The sequence below is a fragment of the Protopterus annectens genome, chromosome 2.part1 (genome assembly GCF_019279795.1).
Source record: "Protopterus annectens isolate FY-2018-M chromosome 2.part1, PAN1.0, whole genome shotgun sequence".
In the NCBI taxonomy this organism is placed as follows: domain Eukaryota; kingdom Metazoa; phylum Chordata; order Ceratodontiformes; family Protopteridae; genus Protopterus; species Protopterus annectens.
Genome location: NC_056729.1, coordinates 1798866620 through 1798890012, shown reverse-complemented (window position 1 = coordinate 1798890012; position 23393 = coordinate 1798866620). Strand labels below are relative to the sequence as shown.

Sequence of the window (23393 nt, the reverse complement as noted above, 5' to 3'; positions counted from 1 at the left end):
AATTGCACCTGAAGTACCTCCAGGGAATCATATGGTTTACCCAGTCTGGAGGTATATTTATCTTTAATGAATATTGATACACCATCTCCTTTAGTTTTCACACCTTCAGTTTTTGGTCTGAAAGTGTGGAAGGAGGTGTAACCTAGTATGGCTGGGGTGATCTCCACAGCCTTGAACCAGGTCTCTGTGACTACACAAATGTCTGCGTCTTCCAAGGTGAGGACTACTTCCAGCGAGTGCAGTTTCATATTGAGACTTCTAGCATTTAGCAACATAATCTTGAGGTTGTTTTTATATGGGAATTTTTACGTCATGAATTTTGTACTTGAGACACTGCCTAAAAAAAACACTATGAGGTGGCAAGAGCCTTAACCAATAGCCAAAATTCCAGGGGTGACAGATGAAGACCATCTCTGGCAAAGCATCGAGGTCTGTTGATCATGTCATCCCAGGCTGACAGATACTGGAACCCCATAGAATGACACCAGAAACTGAACCTATTACTGAAGTCAATCATTTTCTGTTTGTAGTGAGGCACCATCCTAGGTGAAGGTCAAATGCTGCTCAAGGCTAGGGACATACCTGCTCGAGACACAGTCTTCAGAGCTCAGTCATGTCTCTCTTCATATATCCCAGAAAGGCACATCTCAAATCATTCACACCAACATGGACTATGACAGAGTCATAATAGTACCTGTTGTTGAGAGACCTGAGTGCATGTGTGACATGGCAGATCCTAACACCCGAGAGACAGCTGACCATGACCTTTTCCTTATCCAGCCTGGTGTGAGGGACATGTGTGTCTCACGATGGAATCACCTACGACTAATATGTTTGGTTTTGTGTTTTGCCTTCAGGGCGTGTCAGGTGAGACACTGGTACATGAGCTATTTTTGTTTTTAACTGTATTTCTATAAAATATTACATATACTGCATGTTATAAAAATACTTTTACAGTTATTTTTGTGTGTGACGGTGATACTAAAGTAAACAGTTGCCCTTTTTCCTTCTTTCTTCTTGCTTGGTTTTAAGAAATACAGACACTGCAAGGTAAAAACAGAAAAAAGACCAGACGAAAGAGCCTGATAAGTAAAACTGATGTACTTTTTCTTGCTTTCCCATAGAAGAATGATTGGATTAGGGCCCTTGGCTTGGTCTAATAAGTTTTAAGGGGAAGCAAGTAAATAAAAGAACACTGAATACAGTGAATGGTTACCTCTAGCAAATAAATATTCACAGTGTAACATGAGAAGCTTGCAGCTGAAGGCAACTGTGTACTTGGTTTTCATGTTTCTATGGAGACAAGCTGATAAGGGCAATAAAAACAAAAAAAATTATTTTTTAATGGCTAAAAGATACTGATTTCAGAAAGCATTCAAGCTGTTTTCTACATCTGAGAGACAAATAAAGATGAGACAAAAACAAACAATACTTACTGTATGTAGAAGCACGGGGATGGATAAAGAATAGCTGTGTACATACTTACCATAAAAATAAATGTCCTTCTCTTCCATGTTGCAGTATTCCAAACCTTTGGCTTTTCCTCTCTTGCTACCTGAACGTCCATCCAGTATATAAAAGCTTCTAATCACTGCATGGTACATGGGACGTCTGACGTTGGCTAAGGGAACGCGGGTCATAAATGTGACGTCTGCACATACCAGACCTTACAACTGAGTGCCCCAGTCAGGCACCAGTACCAGGATAACTGTACAAGTCCAGTGCCATCCAAGAAGGAACAGTCTAGTGGAAGAAGGGGGGAGGGAAGCAATACTGCAACATGGAAGAGAACAACATCTATACTTACAGTAAGATTTTACACAACTATTCTATGTTCTTCTATTTGCATGCTGCAGTATTCCAAACCCTTGGGCAAGTGCCAAAGCTCAAAGGGAAAGGGAAAAAGAGGATGGTGGGCTTGAAGTATTTTCTATGAAGCCATGAAGGACTGCCCTGACAAATCCAGCCCTGGATTTGGAAATGCGATCCAATTTATAATGTTTGATAAAGGTGTGGATAGAGATCCATGTAGCTGTCTCTAAAATGGTGGCAGTGTCCAGTCCTTTAAAGAAAGCTCCAGATGAAACCATAGCCCTAGTGGACTGCGCTTTAATCTTAGACCCTAAGATTTCCCATGGTATGCATAGCAGAAGGGAATTGTTCTGGAAATCCAGGCAGAAACTGTCTGCTTTGTCACTGCATTCCCTAGAGCCCTGGGATGAAAGGAGACAAACAATTGGTCTGTTCTTCTGATAGACTTGGTCTTGTCAAGGTAAAACCTAAGCTGCCTATGCACATAAAGAGAATACAAGACTCTCTCTCACTGTCATTCTGAGGATGGGCTAAGAAGGTGGGAAGGTGAATAGCTTTGTTTAAGGATAGCTCATTGACTTGGACATGAAGGAAGTGTTGGTCCTAAGGGTTACCCTGCCCTTGTGAAAGGTGAGGAAAGGGGAAATAGCCATGAGGGCCTGTAACTCACTCTTCTAGCTGATGTCATGGCTACTAGGAGAACAGTTTTCCAAGTGCAGTGTTTTAGAGAGGCCTTAGAAGCTGGTTCAAAGGGGGACACGGAGAGCTTTTCCAAAACATAATTCAGGTTCCATGGTGGTAGAATGGGTTTCCTGGGGGCCTGAGATGCAGCACTTCCTTTAGGAACAACTTTGCAGGCAATCAAGATGCCAAAGGGGGTCCAGAGGCAGACCAGTTGAAATAGAAGCAAGGTGGGCTTTAACAGAGGTGTACACCAACGCTATTTGTAGGAGTTCACACAGGTATGACAGTATCAAGGGGACATCACCCTGCAAAGTGCCCAACTGTCTTTGTAGACACCATACAGAGAATTTTTTTTTATTTAGACACATAAGATCTAGTATTAGGTTTCCAGGCCTCCTGCAGGACTGAGCACATCCTCATTGCAAAGGTGTCTGTAAGGGATCACAATTCTATCACCCACAGGATAAGGTTCAGAGATTGTAGGTGGGAATGGATTAGGGATCCCTTGTCCTGTGTGAGTAGGTCCACTCTGTGAGGTAACTTGTGGTGACTGCCCCTTGCTAAATGCAGAAGGAGGGGGAACCAATGCTGTTTTGGCCAAAATGGAGTTACCAACAAGATTTTTAGTTGGTCTTGCTGGATTTTCGGTAGGAATTTCTGAAGTGGGAAAGGGGGAAATGCATACAGAAACATCCCCTTCCAAGAGATTGAGAAGGGTCCATTGCCCTTGACACAGGACTGGGTAGCCTGGTGCAAAAGGATGGAAGTTGTCTGTTCATAAGGGAGGCAAACAGCTTTATCTGAGGTGTACCCCATTTGTGGACTATGTCCAGGAACACACCCCTGTGGAACATCCATTTGTGGGACTGTGACATAGACCTGCTCAAGGTGTCTACCTAGGTATTCTGTTCTGACGGGATATACATTGCCTGTAGATTCATAGGTTCATAGGTTCATAGTTTAGTACTAAGCTAACTGCCCTTGCGAGTCATTTTAAGCCTAGCCAATTATCCCTTGTGAGACTCGAACCCTGCACCTTGTGTTTGTAAGGCAAACACCTTAACCATTAAGCCACCCTTCCAGTTTTGTGGCAAGCTCCCACACTTGGGGAGCTAGTTTGCAAAGCAAACAGAATTTTGCCCCCCCTTCCACTTGTTCACATACCACAGAACTGTAGTGTTGTCTGTGAACAATTTTAGTGGGCCCTGCTTCAGCGTATGTTGGAAAGCCTTCAGGGCCAGAATTGCTCTCATCTCTCTGATAATGATATGGTCCTGTCTGATGGAGTCCGGCCAAGTGCCTTGGACTCTTAGGGAACCCATAGCTGCTCCCCATCCCATATCAGAGACATCTGTGTACATCTCTTGTAATGGCAAGGGAGCCTGTAAGGGGTGTCCTGGGTTGCAGTTCACTTGATTCAGCCACCACTGAATCTCTTTCCTGAGGCAAGGTAGGAAGGGGGTTTTGAACTCTAGAGGATGTGAGTGCTGTGTCATTACAGACCTTAGGTAGCACTGTAATTTTCTCATGTGGAGCCTTGCCAATGGCAACATGTGAAAATGGTCAATGGCATATGATCCAGAAGTCTGAGGTACTGCCTGGCAGTCAAAGTTGTGACTTGAAGGACAGTGAGCAGGTACTGCCTTAAGTTTTCCACCTTATGAGGTGGCAGAAAGGTCCTCATGACATCCGTTCTTATCCTGCACCTCAAGAATATTTGGTCCTGAAAGAGGTTCATGTTGGACTTGGGGTAGTTTATTTTGAAACACAGTGCTTGCAGGAGTGATATTACTGTTTGAAGATGGCACTGCAGGGATTCTAGGCAGTCTACGTGGATGAAAAAGTAATCTAGGCAAGGGAATATTTGAATCCCTTGAGTCATGCAGAAGGCCACCACTGGTGCCAAGCACTTAGTGAAGACCCTTGGTGCTGTGGAAAGCCCAAAGGGCAAGGCAGACAACTGAAAATGTGAGGAGGAACCCACAGAGAAGTGTAGGGGAAGAGGGTCTGCAGAGTGAGCATACAAAAGGTGGGTAGTTGCAGGAAGAGATTGAGGTGGGGGAAGATCTAGGACTGGTCTCCAGGGACCATCTTTTCTTGGGACTAGGAAGAGTCTGGAATAGAAACCCTTTCCTTTTTCTGTCACAGGGACAGAATGAATTATTTGGGCAAGAAGGTGGTCTATAACTGGTGGAAAAAGGGGGAGCTGTTTTTTGGGGGGCTGAGGGATGCCCTTCAAGGAAGGTGCTGTGATCCAGGTCATGAAATAACCCTTTTCTATGTTGGATAAAACCCACCTGTCTGTGGTAATGATTTGCCAAACAGGGAGACAATGAGAGATCCTTAGGCATAGGGAGATGGAGTAGAGAGCTTTTTTCAGTAATGACAGGTAGTAACAGACTACCTGACCTGTCCTGAAACTGACACTTCTGGGCTGCAGTCTGAACAGGCCTGGAAGGGGGTTGTTGCTTCCTGGCACTCTTCCTGCCCCTAGGAGGAGGAGAGAAGCAGAATGTTTCCTTATTAATTTAGTTTTTGAAGGGTAATTCTTGTGGAATTTGGGGATAAGAGAAACAAACAGTGCTTCAGGTCTTGTAACTCCTTCCCCATTCTGTTGCAGGGTTTTGAACAACTCTGCCACCTTTTTTCAAGGTGGGCAGAGTTATCCAAAGGTGTGTCCAGTAGGGTTGCCCGAATATCATCAGGCAAGAGCTATAGCCTTAGCCAGGAATATCTTCTCAGGACTGAAGTGGATGCAGCAGATCTTGCAGAAGCTTCAGCTGCACTGTAGCTGCACCTAATGGAGTGCCTAGTAACCTGAGATAACAGGGAAAAAAGGCTAGATATATGTGCCTTGACAGGAGAGTCTGGAATCTCATTAAGGAGCTTAGTGGTTTGTCCTAAAAGGGCTAGAGCGTATTTAGACATGTGGGTTTGATAGTTTACTGCCCTGAATGCGAAGGTAGCTGAAGTACAAACTTTTCCCAAGGCGCTCCATGGCCTTGCTGTCTTTATCTGTGGGAAGACCTGAGGAGGATGGAAGCAGCTTTAAGGCCTTATCAGCAAAAACTGACATTGTGCCAGGGTCCGCTGCTGGGCACTTAATGAGGAATCTGTCCCCCTCAGGGACCTTGTAAAATATGTCAGGCTTTTGACGGGCAGGGGGGGTTGAGAGCCAGGATTAACAGATGCTGCATTAAATGCATCCAGAAAAGCTGGCAAGACTGCGGTTATAGCTGAAGAAGCAACAGTGTCCATCTGTAGGAGTTCATAATATCTTTTCTGAACTTCTGTCATCTCAGAGGAGTCCCATTTGAAATACTCCTTAATTTTGGAAATGGTATCCCCAAAGATGAGATCCTCACCTGGAGAATCTTCCTCTGGGGAGGAATAACCATGGGGAGATGGTAACTGAGAGATGTATGACAGAGTCCTCTAAGAAATCAGAGTCCTCCTCCACTTCAGCATGAGACGTATGAAAGGCCTGAGGCCTACAGCTTATCCCAGCAGGAGCCACAGTGGAGGATGAGGGCATAAGCAGACCTCAGAGCCATAAAAGCTTTGAAAAGGCTCGGAGAAAAGGTCTGCCAGTCTGGCTGTGTCTCTGCTGTGGAAGAAATATGCTTTGTTTTCTGTTTTCTTTTAAAGGAAGACCTAGTGGATTACCTCCAACGATGTGCCTTCCAGTTTTGCTGCTTCCCCAACGGTATTAGCGGTACCCATATTTATTATTTATTATTTTTATTTTACATTTGTTGACCGGGCTAGTCCAACTGGACACAATATCCGTTTTCAGTAGAGGCCCGGGGAGAAAAGCTCCATTACAGGTAAATACACAACAATTTATCACGTTAGGCATAATATTAGTCAAAATATAAGGTAGAAAAAAGAAAAAAATTTTCAAATACAAAACAAATACTCATAATAGGAAATAAACTTATACTATATACAACTATATTAGACTATATAAAAGATGTAACAGTAACACAGGATACAGACAGAACAAACTTAACTGGTAAAAAGCCCAATTCTTAGATAATAACTCTCAAAACTCCTGAAAGTTTATAGAGGAGTTAAGTCAGGAGGGTAGGGTGGAAGAGCTGGGAGAGTGTGGACATTATTTTAGTCAGGATTAGCACATGGACATATCCATTTTGTTTTGAGATGTTCTTTAATGTGTTTTTGAAAAGAGAGGTAGAGGTTAGATTAGTTATTCCTTGAGGGAGTTGATTCCAGATTTTCCCTATTGAGTTTGCAAGTAATGAATCACCAGCTTTATTATTTGATTTAGGTAGTGATACTAGTAGTCGATTTGCAGAGGAGTGTGGCTAGGTTTCTATATGGTATAATCATTTTTGAAAGGCTGGGGGTAACCTCAGGGTAGTGAAGGGTCTTATGAATGATAAGTAGTTGTTGATAGAATAACTGGTTATTTAGCTCTAACCAATCTAGTTGTTTGAGATTAAGACAATGATGAGTTCTTAGGGGAGTAGCAGTAATGAATCTGGCTATACTATTGTAGCAGATGGAGAGTTTGGTAGTGTTACTTTTGGATAAGTTGGTATAGATGGGTGAGGCATAAAAGAGGGTGGAGATCAGGTGTGTCTGTGCAATGGTCTTTCTAGTTTCAGGGGTAAGAAAAGGTTTAATTCTGTAGAGTGTCCCAATCATTCCTCTAGGCTAACTTCAGCCACAGGGGGGACGTCAGGTGGAGGAGGTGCAGCAATGGATTCAGGCCTAGCAACTTTGGCCTTTTTCTATGGTGGCTCGACGGGCTGACCAGACGGCCCTCTCCATATATAAAAGCAAGTGCTTAAGGCGCTAGTTTTCCAGGTAAATTTTTAACGCACGCAGATAGTCGTGCAAAGTTTTTGGAATGAAGGCCTGGCAGATGCAGCAAGACTTATGGTCATGCGAAGGCCCTAAACAAAAAAGGCAAGCTCATGGACGTCTTTATGGGGGATCTGACGACCGCACTTACACTTTCCCTTCCTGGATGACATGAAAAGTACAGTTGTGTACACTTACTATAAATGGAGATGCTCGACTGTACTCACTGTTGCAGTCATCACATTTGGTTTAACTGCTTGCAGTAGCCCTCAGTCGGCCTGATTATCAAAGTCTTGGGTCCTGCGTCGGTTGCTGTCTCATCTTCCATGATGTCAGGTAGTTAGGGGTATAAAGCATGCAGCAGATGCCATTACATCAGGTATTTCTTGCCCCAAATGTCGGATAACCCCATAATGGGAGGCAAATATATATATACAAGGTCACACCTCCAACAAAAAAGCAAATACACCAAAAAGCTTTAAGCATAGTAAGAAAGAATAGAGGTATAGCCAATAGAAGTCAGGGGGCTGGAGGGAGGGTAACTAGGACTGCAACAGTGAATACACTCAAACATCTACATTTATGGTAAGTGTACACAACTGTACTATGTTCTTCATGTTTCACTGGTGCAGTCATCACATTTGGGTAGATTCCCAAAGCTAAGGATGGGAGGAGGAAATCAGATAGCATTAGGGCCAGCTATAAGGCCCTGCAATACTGCAGTGGCAAAGCCAGCTCTGGATTTAGAGGAAATTGGCAAATGGTAATGCTTGGTGATGTTTCACTGTTGCAGTCATCACATTTGGGTAGATTCCCAAAGCTAAGGATGGGAGGAGGAAATCAGATAGCATTAGGACCAGCTATAAGGCCCTGCAATACTGCAGTGGCAAAGCCAGCTCTGGATTTAGAGAAAATTGGCAAATGGTAATGCTGGGTGAAGGTATGTACAGAACTCCAGGTAGCAGCTTCTAGGATGTCCCTGGTACGGACACCTCTGAGAAAGGCTGCAGAGGTAGATGCAGCCCTGGTTGAAAGTGATCTTATCCCCTGTGGGGTAGGTTTTCCATGGTGCTAGCAGAAATGAATGCAATGGCCTATCCATTTAGAAATGGTTTGCATTGAAATTACCTTCCATTCTGCCCCTGCAGGAGATGCAACCAGCAGCTGTTCAGATTTCCTGAGAGTTTTAGTCCGGTCAAAGTAAAATCTAAGTTGTCTGTGCACATCTGAGTGCAGTATTCATTCCCCTTTGTTCTGTGGATTAGAAAAGAAGGTTGGCAAATGAATGGACTGATTAAGGGCCACACTGGATACCACCTAGGCATGAAGGAGGGAGTGGTCCTGAGGGACACCCTGTCTGCAGGAAAGATAATGAAAGGCTCCACTGCCATGAGAGCCTGTATTTCAGACACCCTTCTTGCTGAAGTGATGGCTAAAAGAAAGGCTGTTTTCCAAGAAAGGAATTTCAACTCTGCATTTCCCGCTGGCTCAAAAGGATGTAGAGTGAGTTTTTCCAATACAAAGTTAAGGTCCCAAGCTGGAGTAGGGGCTCTACTGGGTGGTCTTAAGTTTTTGGCCCCTCTGAGCAACTGCTTCAGCAGTGGATGAGAGAAGAGGGGTGGTTGTGTGTTGTAATGAGCTGAAATGGCTGAGGCATGAATTTTGATGGAGGAAAAGTAAAGGTCCTTGTGAAGCATCTCAGTTAAGTATTGAAGAATCTGAGGTAAATTGAGTGCTGCTGTGGCCATCCCCTGAGTTTGGTTCCAGGAACAGAATCTTTTCCATTTTTCAGCATAAGATTTCTAGTACTAGGCCTCCTTGCCTCCAGAATGACATCCAACATTTGCTTACTGAGGGATGGTAACTGAGAGATCAGGTAATTAGCCAGGCTGCCAGGTTCAGGGTTTGAAGCTGTGGGTGCAGAATCTGGCCCTCCTGCTGGGACAGCAGGGCAGGGGTCTGAGGCAGGTGCCATGGTGCCAGCAGTGACACACTGCGCAAAAGGAGGTACCTGTGTTGGTGTGGCCAGTCTGGTGCAATTAGTATCATCCTTGGTTTGTCCTGTTTGATCTTTAGTAGCACCTTGGAGAGGAGAGGTAGAGGGGGAAAGGCATAAACTGATAGTTTTTTTCCAGGTGAAGGACATGGCATCCACTTTCCAAGATTGTTTGTGGGGAGTCCTTGTGCAGAATTTGTCCAATTGGTAGTTCTGGAGGAAGGCAAACAGGTCTATCTCTGTGCTCCTCCATTTGTTTCTCAACATGTTGAATATCTTTGGTTCCAGTTTCCACTCATGTGCGTCCATTAGATTTCTGCTTAGATCGTCTGCCAGTGTATTTAGCTTTCCTGGCAGGAATTGACCCTGTAGGTGCACCTGGTAGTTCAAGGCTGTGTTCTAAAGAGACGTGGCTAGTCTGCAAAGAGGGTATGAGTGGGTTCCCCCCTGCTTGTTTATGTACCACATAACAGTGGTGTTGTCTGTCTTTACCATTCATTGTCCTGGAAGAATGTTGTCCTTGAAGGCTGTCAGAGCATTCTGTGCAGCTAACATTTCTTTTTGATTGATATGTAGGTGCATTTGACTTGGGTTCCATTCGCCCTGGATGCACTTCCCTGCCAAGTGAGCCCCCCCATTCATAGTCTGATGTGTCTGTTGTTAGGGTTTGGGCAGCAGGGATTAGAGTGAATGGCAGTCCCTTGTTTAGGTGGCAGGCCTCTGCCCACCAAAGGAACTCTATCTGTAGACAAGGTATGATAGGAATCATTACTTCTAGATCCTGAGAATGTTGACACCATAGGCTTTTTAGATACCATTGTAGTTTCCTCATATGCAGTCTTGCATATGGAATTAGGAGAATGCAGGAGGCCATGAACCCTAGGGCTTGCAGTATTTTCCTTGCAGATAGCTGGGTCTTTGTGGCCAGTAGTTTGAAGTAGGCTGTCAAATGAACTTGTTTCTCTGGCATGAGGAAAGCCATCTGAGAAGTTGTGTTCAAGGAATACAATTTGTTGGCAGGGTACAAGATGTGATTTCTTTTCGTTTATGGTGTACCCCAGAGAAGTTAGCAATTTCTGTACAAATGCCACATGATTCAATAGCATGTCCTGGCTTTCTGCCTGAATTAGACAATTGTCCAGGTATGGGTATATCTGAATATTCCTTTGCCTGCAAAATGCAATGACTGGAGCTAGGCACTTTGTGAATACCCTGGGCACAGTAGATAAGCCAAAGGGCAGTGCAGAGAACTGATAGTGCACGAAGCCTGCTTTGAAGCACAGGTATCTTCTGCAAGATTCCCTGATTGGGATGTGCAGGGTAGGCTTCCTTTAAATCTAGTGTTGCCATCCAGGCATCCTTGCCTAGCATAGGAAGGAGATGGTGAAGAGTTAACATCTTGAATTTTGGGATCACCAAAAATGTGTTTAGGATAAAAAGGTCCAGGACAGGACGCCAGGAGTGGTCTTTTCTGGGCACCATGAAAAGTCTTGAGTAGAAACATTGTCCCCTTTCCTCTTCTGGAACAGGTTGAATAGCCCTGATATTTAAGAGAGAGAGAACTTGTTTTTGAGCCTCTGCCCACTGATTTGGGGGTAGATCTAGTGAAAAAAACACCCTTGCAGGTGCAGCGCCTTTAAACTCCTGGATTTAGATAGATGCGTGCAAAGTTCTTTATAATCCACAGGTTATGTTGTAAACAAGAACGCCAATAAATGAAAAAAAACAAATTGAAATTTTATTAAGCTTAAAAACAATCTTTTTGTCGGCGCTCTGCACCAACTTCCTCAGAAAAACAAACTGCACCACACATTTGTCTCACTATAAATACATCACTACTCCACTCAAATGCGCCCCCTAGCGGCTTCATTTTCATTTCTGTGTTCACTATTTATTGTTTATATTAATGTTTATATTAACACTTGTGGAATTTTCTTTCCACTTTTATATTTATTTTTAAAATACATTATAATTTTTCTTGTGGCTATTGACACATTTGATCATTTGTATTTATATGTAATTATGGTGGCTTTAAAATTCAATACTTGGAGCATCATAGGTTTACCAGCATTGATGGCAGGTATGAGAAGTAGATACCAAATTGTTGAACATTTTGGTCGCTTCTTAGTTAAAAATTTTAAAGTGTAATTATGTGCTTTTTAAAGGGGAGCCACTAGGGGGCGCATTTGAGTGTAGTGATGTATTTATAGTGAGGCAAATGTGTGGTGCAGTTTGTTTTTCTGAGGAAGTTGGTACACAGTGCCGACGAAAAGCTTGTTTTTAAGCTTAATAAAAATTCAATTTGTTTTTTTCGTTTACTGGCATTCTTGTTTACAACATAACCTGTGGATTATAAAGAACTTTGCACACATCTATCTGAATCCAGGAGTTTAAAGGTGCTGGACCTGCAAGGGTGGTTTTTTCACCAGTTTGTTTTTTGAATTTATATTGGGGGTAGATCTAGCCAACCGTTTGAGGTTGGTAAGGAGTGGAAGTGGAATCCGTATTCTTGGGAAACTATATTTAAAACCCATTTGCCTTGGGTAATGAGTTCCAGGGCAATCTTTCCCCTAAAGGAACAGTCAGTTGTGCAGGGCTTGGAAGATTTAAAGTTAAGTCACTTGAGACAGTTTACCATAGGGGGTAGTCTTACCACTCCCTGCTTTGGAAGTGGGAGCCCCCCACTGCTTAGTCCTTTGAGTACCTTGGGACTGAAGCCTGTGTGTTCTGCTGGTTCTGGGTTTGGACTGAGGTGGCCTGGAAGAGGCAGGAAAGGACCAATTTTTAGAGGGCCAATGCCTACTAAATCTGGGAGGCTGTACTTGCAGGAAATCTTTAACAGTTTGCATAGACTTTGCCTTTTCCTCCATCTTTTTAAGTACTACTTCTGCTTTGTTGCCAAACAGGTGGTCTTTGTTTAAGGGAGCATCCAGCAATTTAGCTTTAACATGATCTGGCAAAGACTGCTCCTTAAGCCAAGCATGCCTTCTAAGTACAGACCCAGTGACAGCAGCCCTGCAAATGCCTCTAGTGAATCAAAACCACATTGCAAAGTATGTTTTCCAACTTGTTCAGCGGAATGCATTAAATCCTGTAAATCTTCATTTTCTGTTAAAGCAATCCAATAATATGCGGCTGATACTTTAACATATGAAACTGGCAGTTTAAGGCCCTAATGGCCAAGGTTGCAGAAGTGTATACCTTCTTACCCCATCTATCCAGCGCCCTGGAATCTCTATCAGAGGGGGTAGGATTTTTGGCAGTAGTAGCCTTAATGCCCTAGGGTCCCTGTGAAATGGTCTCAGGATCCGCAATAGGATTTTTAAAAAGGAACTTGTGAGAGTCAGGAACCCTGTAATATCTATCAGGTTTTCTGGGAGCAGGAGGTAAAGAGTCAGGAGCCAAGCTAGACTCCGAAAAGGCATAATCAACAATGTCCAGTACAGGGGGAATAGCTAAAGGCCTGTGTTGGGGCAGGAGTAAGAAATCCCTAAGCCTCTTTTTAGAGTCACAGTAATCCTGGCTTTCCCAGCGAAAACGCTCCCTAAGAGTATATGCAAGGTTTCACCAAAAGAGAAATCTTTTGGAGGGGAAGTAGAGGGAATAGAGTCCTCTGCATTAGAATCCTCATAAATAGATAAGGGTAAATCCTGGAAATCAGAGGAAACAAACTTCAGAATCCTGATCAGAAGAATCATAAGTAAACTCAGTCCTAGGTCTCTTACAGGGGGAAGGTTGGCTTCACCTGATTAAAGTAATAAGGTCTTCAGCCATTCTTATTTGTTTTTTTAGGCATAGTGGCCTAACCATGCGGTTTGGGCGTTGGTTTTCTAGGCATGGATCGAGTTTTAGGCCTTGAAAAAGAAGTTGTACAACAAAATGAATGGTGGTAAATAAGTGCTCCAATAACAGTAAAACAAAAAATAGCACCAATGTTGCGAGTCCACTTACTCCTTTATTATCACCAAATAGTATGAAAAGTTAAGCGCTTTCGTCAATGAAACCTTGACTTCATCAGAAACCATTAAAAAGTCACACAATACATTCTTAAATATCATAAAAAATCCAGGGATTGGTGAATAAAAGTCACAAGATCAATAAACTAATTGAAGCAAAGCCATTCTTAAAGAAAGACTTATTCTAAAAAACAATATAACAATACAATTTATAAAAAGTTTCTCCCAACATCAAAGTAACATTTGAAATCGAAATAGTACAACATTAAAATATTATTTATGTTTTTATACAGCTTCTGCTTTTTCTTTTAAAATAGGGTGAATACTCAAATAACCATTTAGACCAGGGGAAAGATTTGCAGCCAACCTCAGTTGCCACATCAGCTCCTTCTTATATAATAAATTCTGCCAGTCCCCTCCTCTAGCCTCCTGTTTTATATAGTCAAGTATTGCAAATTTATAACCTGTATAATGTTCACAATTAATGCTATGCTTGTACAAAGCATTAGTTTCTTTCTTGTTTTTAATGTCATCCATATGTTCGTACATTCTAGTTTTAAATGTTCTTTCAGTTTTTCCGATATAGAACGAATTACAGGTGTTACACCTGGCTATATATACTAGTCTACTGGAACAACAGTTGCCTTCCCTAAGGTAGATAACACTTTTCATTGTATTTTCCAGACAAATCACTTGAGTCTTGGAATATATAACAGCAGCAGCTGTATAAAAACATAAACAATATTTTAATGTTGTACTATTTCGATTTCAAATGTTACTTTGATGTTTGGAGAAACTTTTTATAAATTGTATTGTTATATTGTTTTTTAGAATAAGTCTTTCTTTAAGAATGGCTTTGCTTCAATTAGTTTATTGATCTTGTGACTTTTATTCACCAATCACTGGATTTTTTATGATATTTAAGAATGTATTGCGTGCCTTTTTAATGGTTTCTGATGAAGTCAAGGTTTCATTGACGAAAGCGCTTAACTTTTCATACTATTTGGTGATAATAAAGGAATAAGTGGACTCGCAACATTGGTGCTATTTTTTGTTTTGCCTAGAAAAAGAAGATGGCGTCGGTTTAATATGAAAGTCAGTAGGCTTGAGTACACCCTCAGAAGCCAGTGCCTGCACAGCGGCTCTGGAACCATCCAAGGTAGAGACATCTGCAGGTTCCACAGTTGAATAAGGCATCTCAGACATACCAAACTCCGAATGAGTCTCAGTAGAGGCCTGCGAATCTGAAGTAGTAGTTATCAGGGGCTGCGAAAGCATCTCACTGAGTATAGGCAAACTGGCGACTAGCTTAGGAGAAGCGTCTACAGCAGCTTTGGACCTATGCGGTCTGTCTCTGTCTATATATTTGCATTTTTTCGGAATGTCGGTAGTCGGGAGGCTTACCGAAGCCATATCTGGGTAATTGAACAGAGTACCAAAATATTTAGAAGCGTAAATATATAGACGACGAATAGTTCTTTGTTTAAATAAGGCACAAAACCAACAGCGAGGTATGTCATGGTCAAGGCCTAGGCAAGGAATACAGTACGAATGAAAGTCTTTATGAGGTATTTGCTTTCCACAAAAAATACAATTACTGACTTTTACTGACATCAGTTTAGAGCAAGAAAAAGTTTCCCCAAGGGGGTACTTCGCTTAGTTGAAGACTTCGGTTCTGAAACTCGAAAATGAAAATTTCAGGAGTCGACCAACAGGCACTTGCAAACTGCTGCTTCGGGTACCGGATGGCAAGAAAGACTGATGTAATGGCGTCAGCTGTATGCTTTATACCCCTGACGTCATGGAAGATGAGACAGCAACCGACACAGGACCCAGACTTTGATAATCTGGCCGACTGAGGGCCACTGCAAGCAGATAACCCAAATGTGATGACTGCAACAGTGAAACACGAAGAACATCTACACAGGCATGCAGTGACACAAAAGAACAAAATGTCCCCAAAGTGGTTCTTATCTTTGAAACACGATCAGACGGCCAGTATGGCAGGAACAGCTGACGTTTGACTGGTAGCCGAGAAGTTCTGAGGTGTGGTACGTGCAGACATCATTTCTATGGTTCACGTTTCCTTAGTCAACGTCAGACGTCTGAAGTACCCTGCAGTGACTAGAATCTTTTGTATACTAGCCGGATGTTCGGGTAGCAAGAGAGGAAAATCCAAGGGTTTGGAATACTGTAACACTAGAATAGAATAGAATAGAAGGACATCCTTGATTACAGGCCAATTCAAGACTGAGTGGAGCTGTCAATCTGGGACAAATGTTCCTATTAGCTGGGTTAAACGCCATTTGGAGACCATACAAACAGGCAGCACTGTATACAAGCCAATAGGTTATGGGGTGTTTTGGGGTGTGTTTGTTTTTTGTATTATCTGTTTAGTCTCTTTCCACATATCCTTAGCTGCATAACAGAACCCTTTTTAATGCATATACCCAATGACTTAATTTTATAATGTATCCATAAAACAGGTATTACTGAACTAATTCACATGTGGTTACGTAATTTCCTGCTTACAGCTTTTGTTTCATCTTTAATTTTACACCCCAGAAAGACTTGAAACTCTCTCAAAATGTTCCACACCACCAAAATGTCCTTCTTATGGATGTTAAAGTACAAAAATAAAATCTGCAAATAAAAATAACTCTTCTTGATTACTATACCATTTACATGCTTGAATTTATGAGACCCTTACTTTCTTTCCTAATGGCTCTAAAAATACAGCAAATAAATTGTTATGCTAAAAGTCATTATGCTCTGGATTAGTTTTCAAAACGTTGCTTAATATTAACTTTTCTTAACTCATGCATATTATTCAAATGCTCCCTTATTTTATCTTTAGCATTCTGCAGTTGCTCTTCTTCTTGTTCTATGAGATTTCCCCTTATTCTGCAATACCTCAACCTTTAAGTTTAAATTCCCATTACCTCTTTTACACATCTCTCTCTAACTTTTACACTTTTTTAAACTTCATTGTCATTTTATCCCACTCATTCGCTACAACTTCTGAAGAAACTTCTACCTTCCCCTACTAAGTCTCAAATCATTTCCACTATCCATTCCATAAATTACTCTCCTTTTAAAAGGTAATTAGGCAACTACTCATGTCCCATTTTTACTTCATTGCCCTGCATCTTTATCTTGGCTTTCATCTGTATAGGATCTGAAATAGTTATTGGAGACATGTCAACATTTTCAATTAAATACACGTTCCCATGAAATATAATTTTTATTCATTTTATTCAATCTAGCTCAATTATATCATGGGAACAATATGTAAATTCTGTCAGAGTTCCTACTACTGAATTCACATCTTCCATAAACAAATATTCACATACATTTCTTCAAAAGTCTACCCCTATTTTATTATTCCTCCTTCTATGCCCCTATGACACATCCTCACTACTACAAATCAAGTTCCAGTTCCCACCCATGAATAATATTCCCTGCTGAAAATGGATTACTTCTCCCAAAATTCTCTTAAGCTCCACAATATCAGTTTTAGGTTGAACACAAATAAATGCCAGTGTAATCCACCTCAAATGACAATAACCTGTTACTATTACAAATCTATAATTATTGTCTTTTTCCCCCTCTTCTATCACTACTGGGGCCCTTTACTAATCAGTATTACTATTCACCTTTTCATTTACCCCTGATATTCCATCGTGGTGGTGCAGCAATTAGCATTGTCGCCTCACAGCAAGAGGTTCTCTGGTTCGATTCTCGACTAGAGTGCCTTCTGTGCAGAGTCTGCATGTCCTCCCCGCAATCGAGTGAATTTAAAGACATGCAGGTAGGTGCATACGTGTGTGGGTGTGCCTTCTTTGAAGGCTGGGTGCTGGGCTGGCAACTCAAAACTGTAAAAGTTCATTGCTAATCATTAGCGGACCAGAGTTCTGCTGTGGTGACCCCCCAACCGGGAAAAGCCAAAAGACAGTTTATTTACCCCTGATATTCTCTTAATGTCTACCCAAAATGCTTGTTTTGTCAAATCCACATGCACAAAAATGTATACTTTGCAGTAATGTTATTTGCACCCTACATTTCTTAATGTAAACAAACACTCTCTGCTCTCTGTCTATACTTAAAAAAAATATTTACATTCCATGATAATATGGACAGAGTAACCATTATATACAAAGCTATTACTTCCACTACGTATAAATAATTATTTTGAAAGTGTATTTCCAACTTTTATATTGGATGCACACAATGTTTGGCAGGCTAATCTCTTATGTGGTTTCCTCTTCTCATCTCCATTTGTCACATTTTCAAGTCTTTTCTGCGCCGATAAAACACTCAACAAAAACTAAATCCTGTGGTGGCTTTCCTTTAGACTTCTAGGTTACACACACACACAGACACCAGACACCGTTTTTCAAATTCTTTATAGAGTTTGTAGATTGTTTCTCATGGTGGTAAAACACATTTTACGGGATGGGGCTCATTCACACTCAAAGGAGGAAGCAATTACAGCAGCAATTCATAAAGAAGCTAAGGACTCTGTATGGCTGTTTACCTTCACTGTCCATTCAATGATTAAACCACAGCTATAAGACTTTCATGCCTCTTACTGCAACTAGATTAAGTTAGTACCAGAGTACGTCACTTGGATTAATGTAACTTTTTAGAAGGGTGCAAATGTCAGATAATATCTGAAGACAGTGGTTATGTAGGACATCCAGAGGAACAAGAGGCTTGCCTTGGTTAGCTTGGATGCAGAAAAAGCCATTTGAGCACATAGAATGACCTTTTCTGAAGCTAGTTTTGATAAAAATATGGTATTTGAGAAGCATTAGTGTAGGTCATATTCAGGATATATCATGGCTCTCAAGTTAAAGCAAAAACGTGCAGGGCTCTTGGACTTTTGTTTCTTCTTTCAAAAGACAGAAGGCAAGGGGAGCTATTTTTCTCTCTTGCTTTTTACATTTACATAGAAATATTAACCACAGCCATAAGAAATTCTGCTCTGGGGGAAATACAATTAACCAAAGAACAGCTAAGATACCATTCTGCATGGATGACATATTAATTTGTTTAAAAAAAAAATCCCTAAGAAAATCTTAGGTTTATGTATGACTTTAATGATCTTTGGGGGTACAAAGTTAAACAAGAAAAAATACATAGTTACCAATTTCTCTTCGAACAAATCTATGTTGGCCTGCTACCTCCATCTCAGTGTCCCACAGGAAGTAGCTCCTTAACAGCTTCGAGCCTTAGGTCTTCTTCGCTAACTGCTGGCTAATTTCTTATAAAAATTAAGACTTCCTAATTTCACTCAGAATATGATTTTACTCAAATACTGAAAATTATGCAACTCAAGAAAACAAAGTATACCTTAAGAAATTCTGTGATACAGTCCTGGAGTTGTTTGTGTCCTTGAATATTCAATTCTAATTCATAAAACCGAGATATAAGTTGTGATTCTCTGCTACAATGGTTGCACCTGTCATTTAAAGAGAGAAAGTTATTAAATCCAAACTAAGCTCAATCATAAGATGGCATCACAACAGTCTATAAACATTAACTAAACCACAGGCCTGTTTTAAATATTCTGTATTCCCATCAAAAATGAAGTTATCAACGAAGAAGAAAAGTTAAACTTCTCGGAGTAGCAAAATAGTAAAAGCCTTAGTCAAAAATGTCCAAATTCCCAAGTTCGAGCATGCGCTGCCTGTTAATGTCCTTCAATCAGGACATAAGACACACAAAACACAAACAGCTGAATGTAGTTATGTACTCACCCTAATGTTCCATCTGTGTGGTCCATTTTCATTTTTTTCTCACATCTGGGTTAGGATCCGATCCCTCTGATCCAACTTGGCTGTTGCAATAGCTTGTGGCAACCAAAAAACTTTCGAGCTCTCTACCCTACCTATAATGCCTCACTCCCAATCACCTCAGACCTTGTTTGCTAATAAAAATAGAAAAACTATAGAATAGAAAAACACTATGAACAAGGGAAAGACCATTCCTGGCATTCGAGATTAGCCAATTAGTAAATTTAGTTCAACTCTCTTATCTACAACAAAGGAGGGGATAGGGGGTGAAGGTAGGGTTGTTGAGGAAAAAATGAAAATGGCCAACACAAATTCAGCATTAGGATGAGTACATAACTATTTTATCTGATGTTGTCAATTTTCATTTTATCCTCATATATGGGACAGAGTCCCTAGCTACCTTTTTCCTGGGTGGCCTTATGGAATGATATTCTTCCAAACAACTGAACCAAATGAGGCCCTACCCCTAGAGACCAAATCCAGTTTGCAATGAGTAATGAAGTTATGAGGGGTAGCCCAAGTTGCTGCTGCACAAATGCCATCCATGGACGCTCTGGACTTCAAGACTGAGGAGCTGGCCATGGCTCTAATGGAATCAGCTTGAAGTGTTTTTGGCAGCTCTAAACCTGGTCTCTTGTAAATAAAAGATATGCAGTCTGTAATCCATTTGGTTAAAGTAACCTTGGTCACTGGAAGGCACGACCTAGTGTCTGAAAACGAGACAAACAATTGACTTTCTTTTCTTATGCCCTTTGTTCCATGAAGGCAAAAAAACATAATTGTCTGTGAACATCTAACAAATGTAACAAATATTCACCTGTGCTGAAATTTGAGAAGAAAACCTGTAGGCTAATAATCTGGTTGATGGTGTTCTCGGAAACTTTGGGATAGTATGTAAAGTAACCCTGTCTTTATTAAAATCCAAGTCAGGCAGCTGGGATGATAAAGCCTGAATCTCTGATATTCTACTTCCAAATGTGATGGCTATCAAGAATATGGTTTTCCAAGAGAGAGAAATATAAGTGGACAGGTAGCCGCTGGCTCGAAAGGAGGCTGCATAATTTTTTGTAACAATAAATTTAGATCCCAAGGTGATGGAAGGATCATAAGGGGGCTTGAATAAGAGTTCCTCTCAGGAAGACTTTGCAGAGCTTATGTAAAGCGAGTGAGGAACCATCAAATCCAACGTGAAAATTAGAAATTGCAGCTAGCTGCACTTTAATTGTAGAGTAAGCTGCTCCTTCCTTAAACAACTGTGCTGAAAACTCCAGAACAGTGTGGATACATGCAGACAAGGGATCTACATAATTTTGTTGTGTTCAATGTACAAATCTCCTCCATTTACTGCTAATACAGCTTTCATTTAGACAGCATATGACAGGATAGAAGAATGTGACGCACTAGTGAAGAGAGCATATGTTGCCTGGCTATCAACAGAAAGAAAAGTTGTGTAAAGTCTTACCATAAACATAGATGTCCTTCTCTTCTCTGTTGCAACATTCTTTACATATGGGTTATATTCCTTCAATGACCTGATGTCCAGCCTGTATAGAAAAGGTAAAGCCACTGCCTGTACATGGCATGTCGAACAAAGGCACGGATAACATCACCCAAAAAAGGGGCATCTGAACGTACAATCTTCAGAATAAGTTATAGCCCCATAAGGAAAGGAAAGTTAAAGGGAGCCTAAAGGACAGTCATCCTAGGAAATAAGTTGCATGGAGGAAGGCGGGTGGAATAGAATACTGCAACATAGAAGAGAAGGACATCTATGGTTATGGTAAGACTTTACACAAAAATGTACTTCTATTCAATGTTCCAATTATTCTTTACAAATGAGAGTGTGCAAAAGCTCAAAGGGAACCCAGGGATAGGAAAGAACAGAGGAAGACTAAGAAGCATTTTCCACAAACCCATGCAGAATTGCCTGGTAAACCCTGCCCTGTATCTGGATATAGTGTCCAACTTGTAACGCTTTGTAAATGTATGAAAAGGTGACAAGGTGGCAGCTTCCAAAATGGAGTGAGCATCCAAGCCTTTGAAGAAAGCCCGAGGAGGCAAGTAATCTGGTGGAATGGGCCTTAACGGAAGATAAGAATTTCCCATGAAAATCATAAGCAAAGACAATTGTCTTAGAGATCCATGTAGAGATAGTTTGTTTGGAAACAGGTAAACCCAGATCTCTGGGATGAAAGGACACAAAAAGTTGATCAGACGTCCTAATAGACTTAGTTTTGTCAACATAAAATCTGAGTTGTCTATGTACATCCAAGGAATGCAGAATACTCTCACGAAGGGATTGAGGTGAAGGGAAAAAAGTAGGCAACTGGATGGATTGATTAAGGGACAGCTCATTTACCACTTTAGACATAAAGGATGGATTAGTTCTCAAAGATACTCTTGTCCTTGTGGAAAACCAAAAAGGGGGGACAAAGCCATCAATGCCTGAATTTTAAAGACCCCCCCAGCAGAGACTAAGGCTACTAGGAGTACTGTCTTCCATGTACAAAACTTTAGAGAAGTGGAGGCTGCTGGCTCAAAAGGGGCCTGAGTAAGCTTCTCTAACACATAGTTAAGATCCCAAGGAGGAAGAATTTCCTAGGAGGCGTTACGTGTATGACACCTTTAAGAAAAAGCTTAACCTCTATCCTGGAAGCTAAGGGAGAAGTTAATGGAAAGCAAGCAGACAAGGCAGAGCGGTGGACTCTGACAGAGTAATAGGAAAGACCACTGTTAAGCAACTCACACATGTAAGAAAGGACTAAAGGAACATCCACAAAGAAAGGATCCTCTTCTTTTCTGGCACTAGACAGAAAATCTTTTCCACTTGAAATGTAAGACTTTCTAGTACTGGGTTTCCTGGTCTCCTGCAAAACCCGAAGCACATCCTTAGAAAACACGTGCCTGAAAGGGATCAAAAGTTGACCGCAACAAGGTCATTTGCAGAGTTGACAGATGTGGGTGAATCAAGGATCCCTTGTCCTGAGTAAGTCCACCCAGTGAGGTAACTTGTAGTAATGGCCCTTGGCTAATTTCAGAAGCAGAGGGAACCAGTGCCATCTTGGCCAAAAGGGGGTCACTAAGATTTTTGTTTTTTTCTGTAGAATTTTCAACAGGACATTCTGAATTAGAGGGAAGTGGGGAATGCATAAAGAAACATCCCCTTCTATGAAAAAGATAGAATGTCCGGCTTCCAACCCTGAGTGTGAGGGACCCTGGCACAAAAGAGACTAAGTTGTCTGTTCAAAGAGGAGGCAAAGAGTTCCACTTCTGGAGTATTCCACCGGTGAACTAGATCCAGGAACGCATCCCTGTGAAACATCCACTCATGGGATTGTGTCATGGATCTGCTTAATGCATCTGCCACCGAATTCTGAGCAGAGGGGAGGGTACACAGCATGTAATATCACTTTGTATTGAATAGACAATTCCCATGTTTTGATGGCTAGGCGACAAAGAAGGTAGACTTTGCTCCCACTGCTTGTTTATGCACCAAACGACAGTGCTATTGTCTGTGAGAATACTTCGGGGTCATGGCAAGAATAGAGGATGAAATGTCTGCAAGGCTAGAATTGGAGCCCTCATCTCTGTGATGTTGATCTGCTCCCTCTTTTGAGAGGGGCACCAAAGACCCTGCACCTTCCTGGAAGCAAAGGTTGTCCCCCCAACCTAAGTCTGAAGTGTCTGTGAAAAGCTGCTGAGTTGGCTGAGGTACCTGCAGTGGTAGGACAGGGTTTTGACTGAGTTGCTGCATCCACCAATGTAGCTCTGTTTTCAGGCAGGGAAGAAGAGGGATCAAGACATCTAACAGATGAGCATGTTGATTCCAAACTGTCTAAGAACCATTGGAATGTTCTCGTGTGCAATTTTGCAAAAGGCAACATGGGGATCTTGGAGGCCATGAACCCCAGCAGTCTCAGAATCTCCCTCACCATGATGGAAGATAGGGGTACAGGATACTCCCATGTATGCTATGAGAGAAACTGCTTTATCTGAAGGGATACAAAAAATCAAGTCTGTCTGGAACCTGCATCCCAGGAATATGAGATCCTGACTTGGGGTTACACTTGATTTTTTTGAAGTTTATTGAGAATCCTATGCCCTGCTGAAAAGGAATAGCTACGGCCAGGTGTTGGAATAATGGGTCTGGACTGCTGGCCAGAAAGAGCAGATTGTCCAAGTAGGGGTAAACTTGCAGCTCTTTCAACCTCAGATAGGCTATGGCTGGGACTAGGCACTTTGTGAATAGTCTTGCAGCAGTGGAAAGACCAAAAGGCAAGGCAAAAAACTGAAAGTGCCAAAAACCAACTGAATTGT

At 41.6% G+C, this 23393-nt stretch overlaps 1 protein-coding gene across 7 annotated transcripts in view; it reads right to left on the bottom strand.

The window, feature by feature from the left end:
• The window catches only part of USP48 (ubiquitin specific peptidase 48), a 3461715-nt gene that overhangs the window by 2682375 nt on the left and 755947 nt on the right, over positions 1 to 23393 (bottom strand). For all 7 annotated transcript variants that reach the window (XM_044063244.1, XM_044063240.1, XM_044063245.1 and 4 more), the window contains one exon: positions 18634 to 18742. In XM_044063244.1, coding sequence (XP_043919179.1) covers positions 18634 to 18742 — 109 coding nt within the window. The remainder of the gene's footprint in view (positions 1 to 18633; positions 18743 to 23393) is intronic.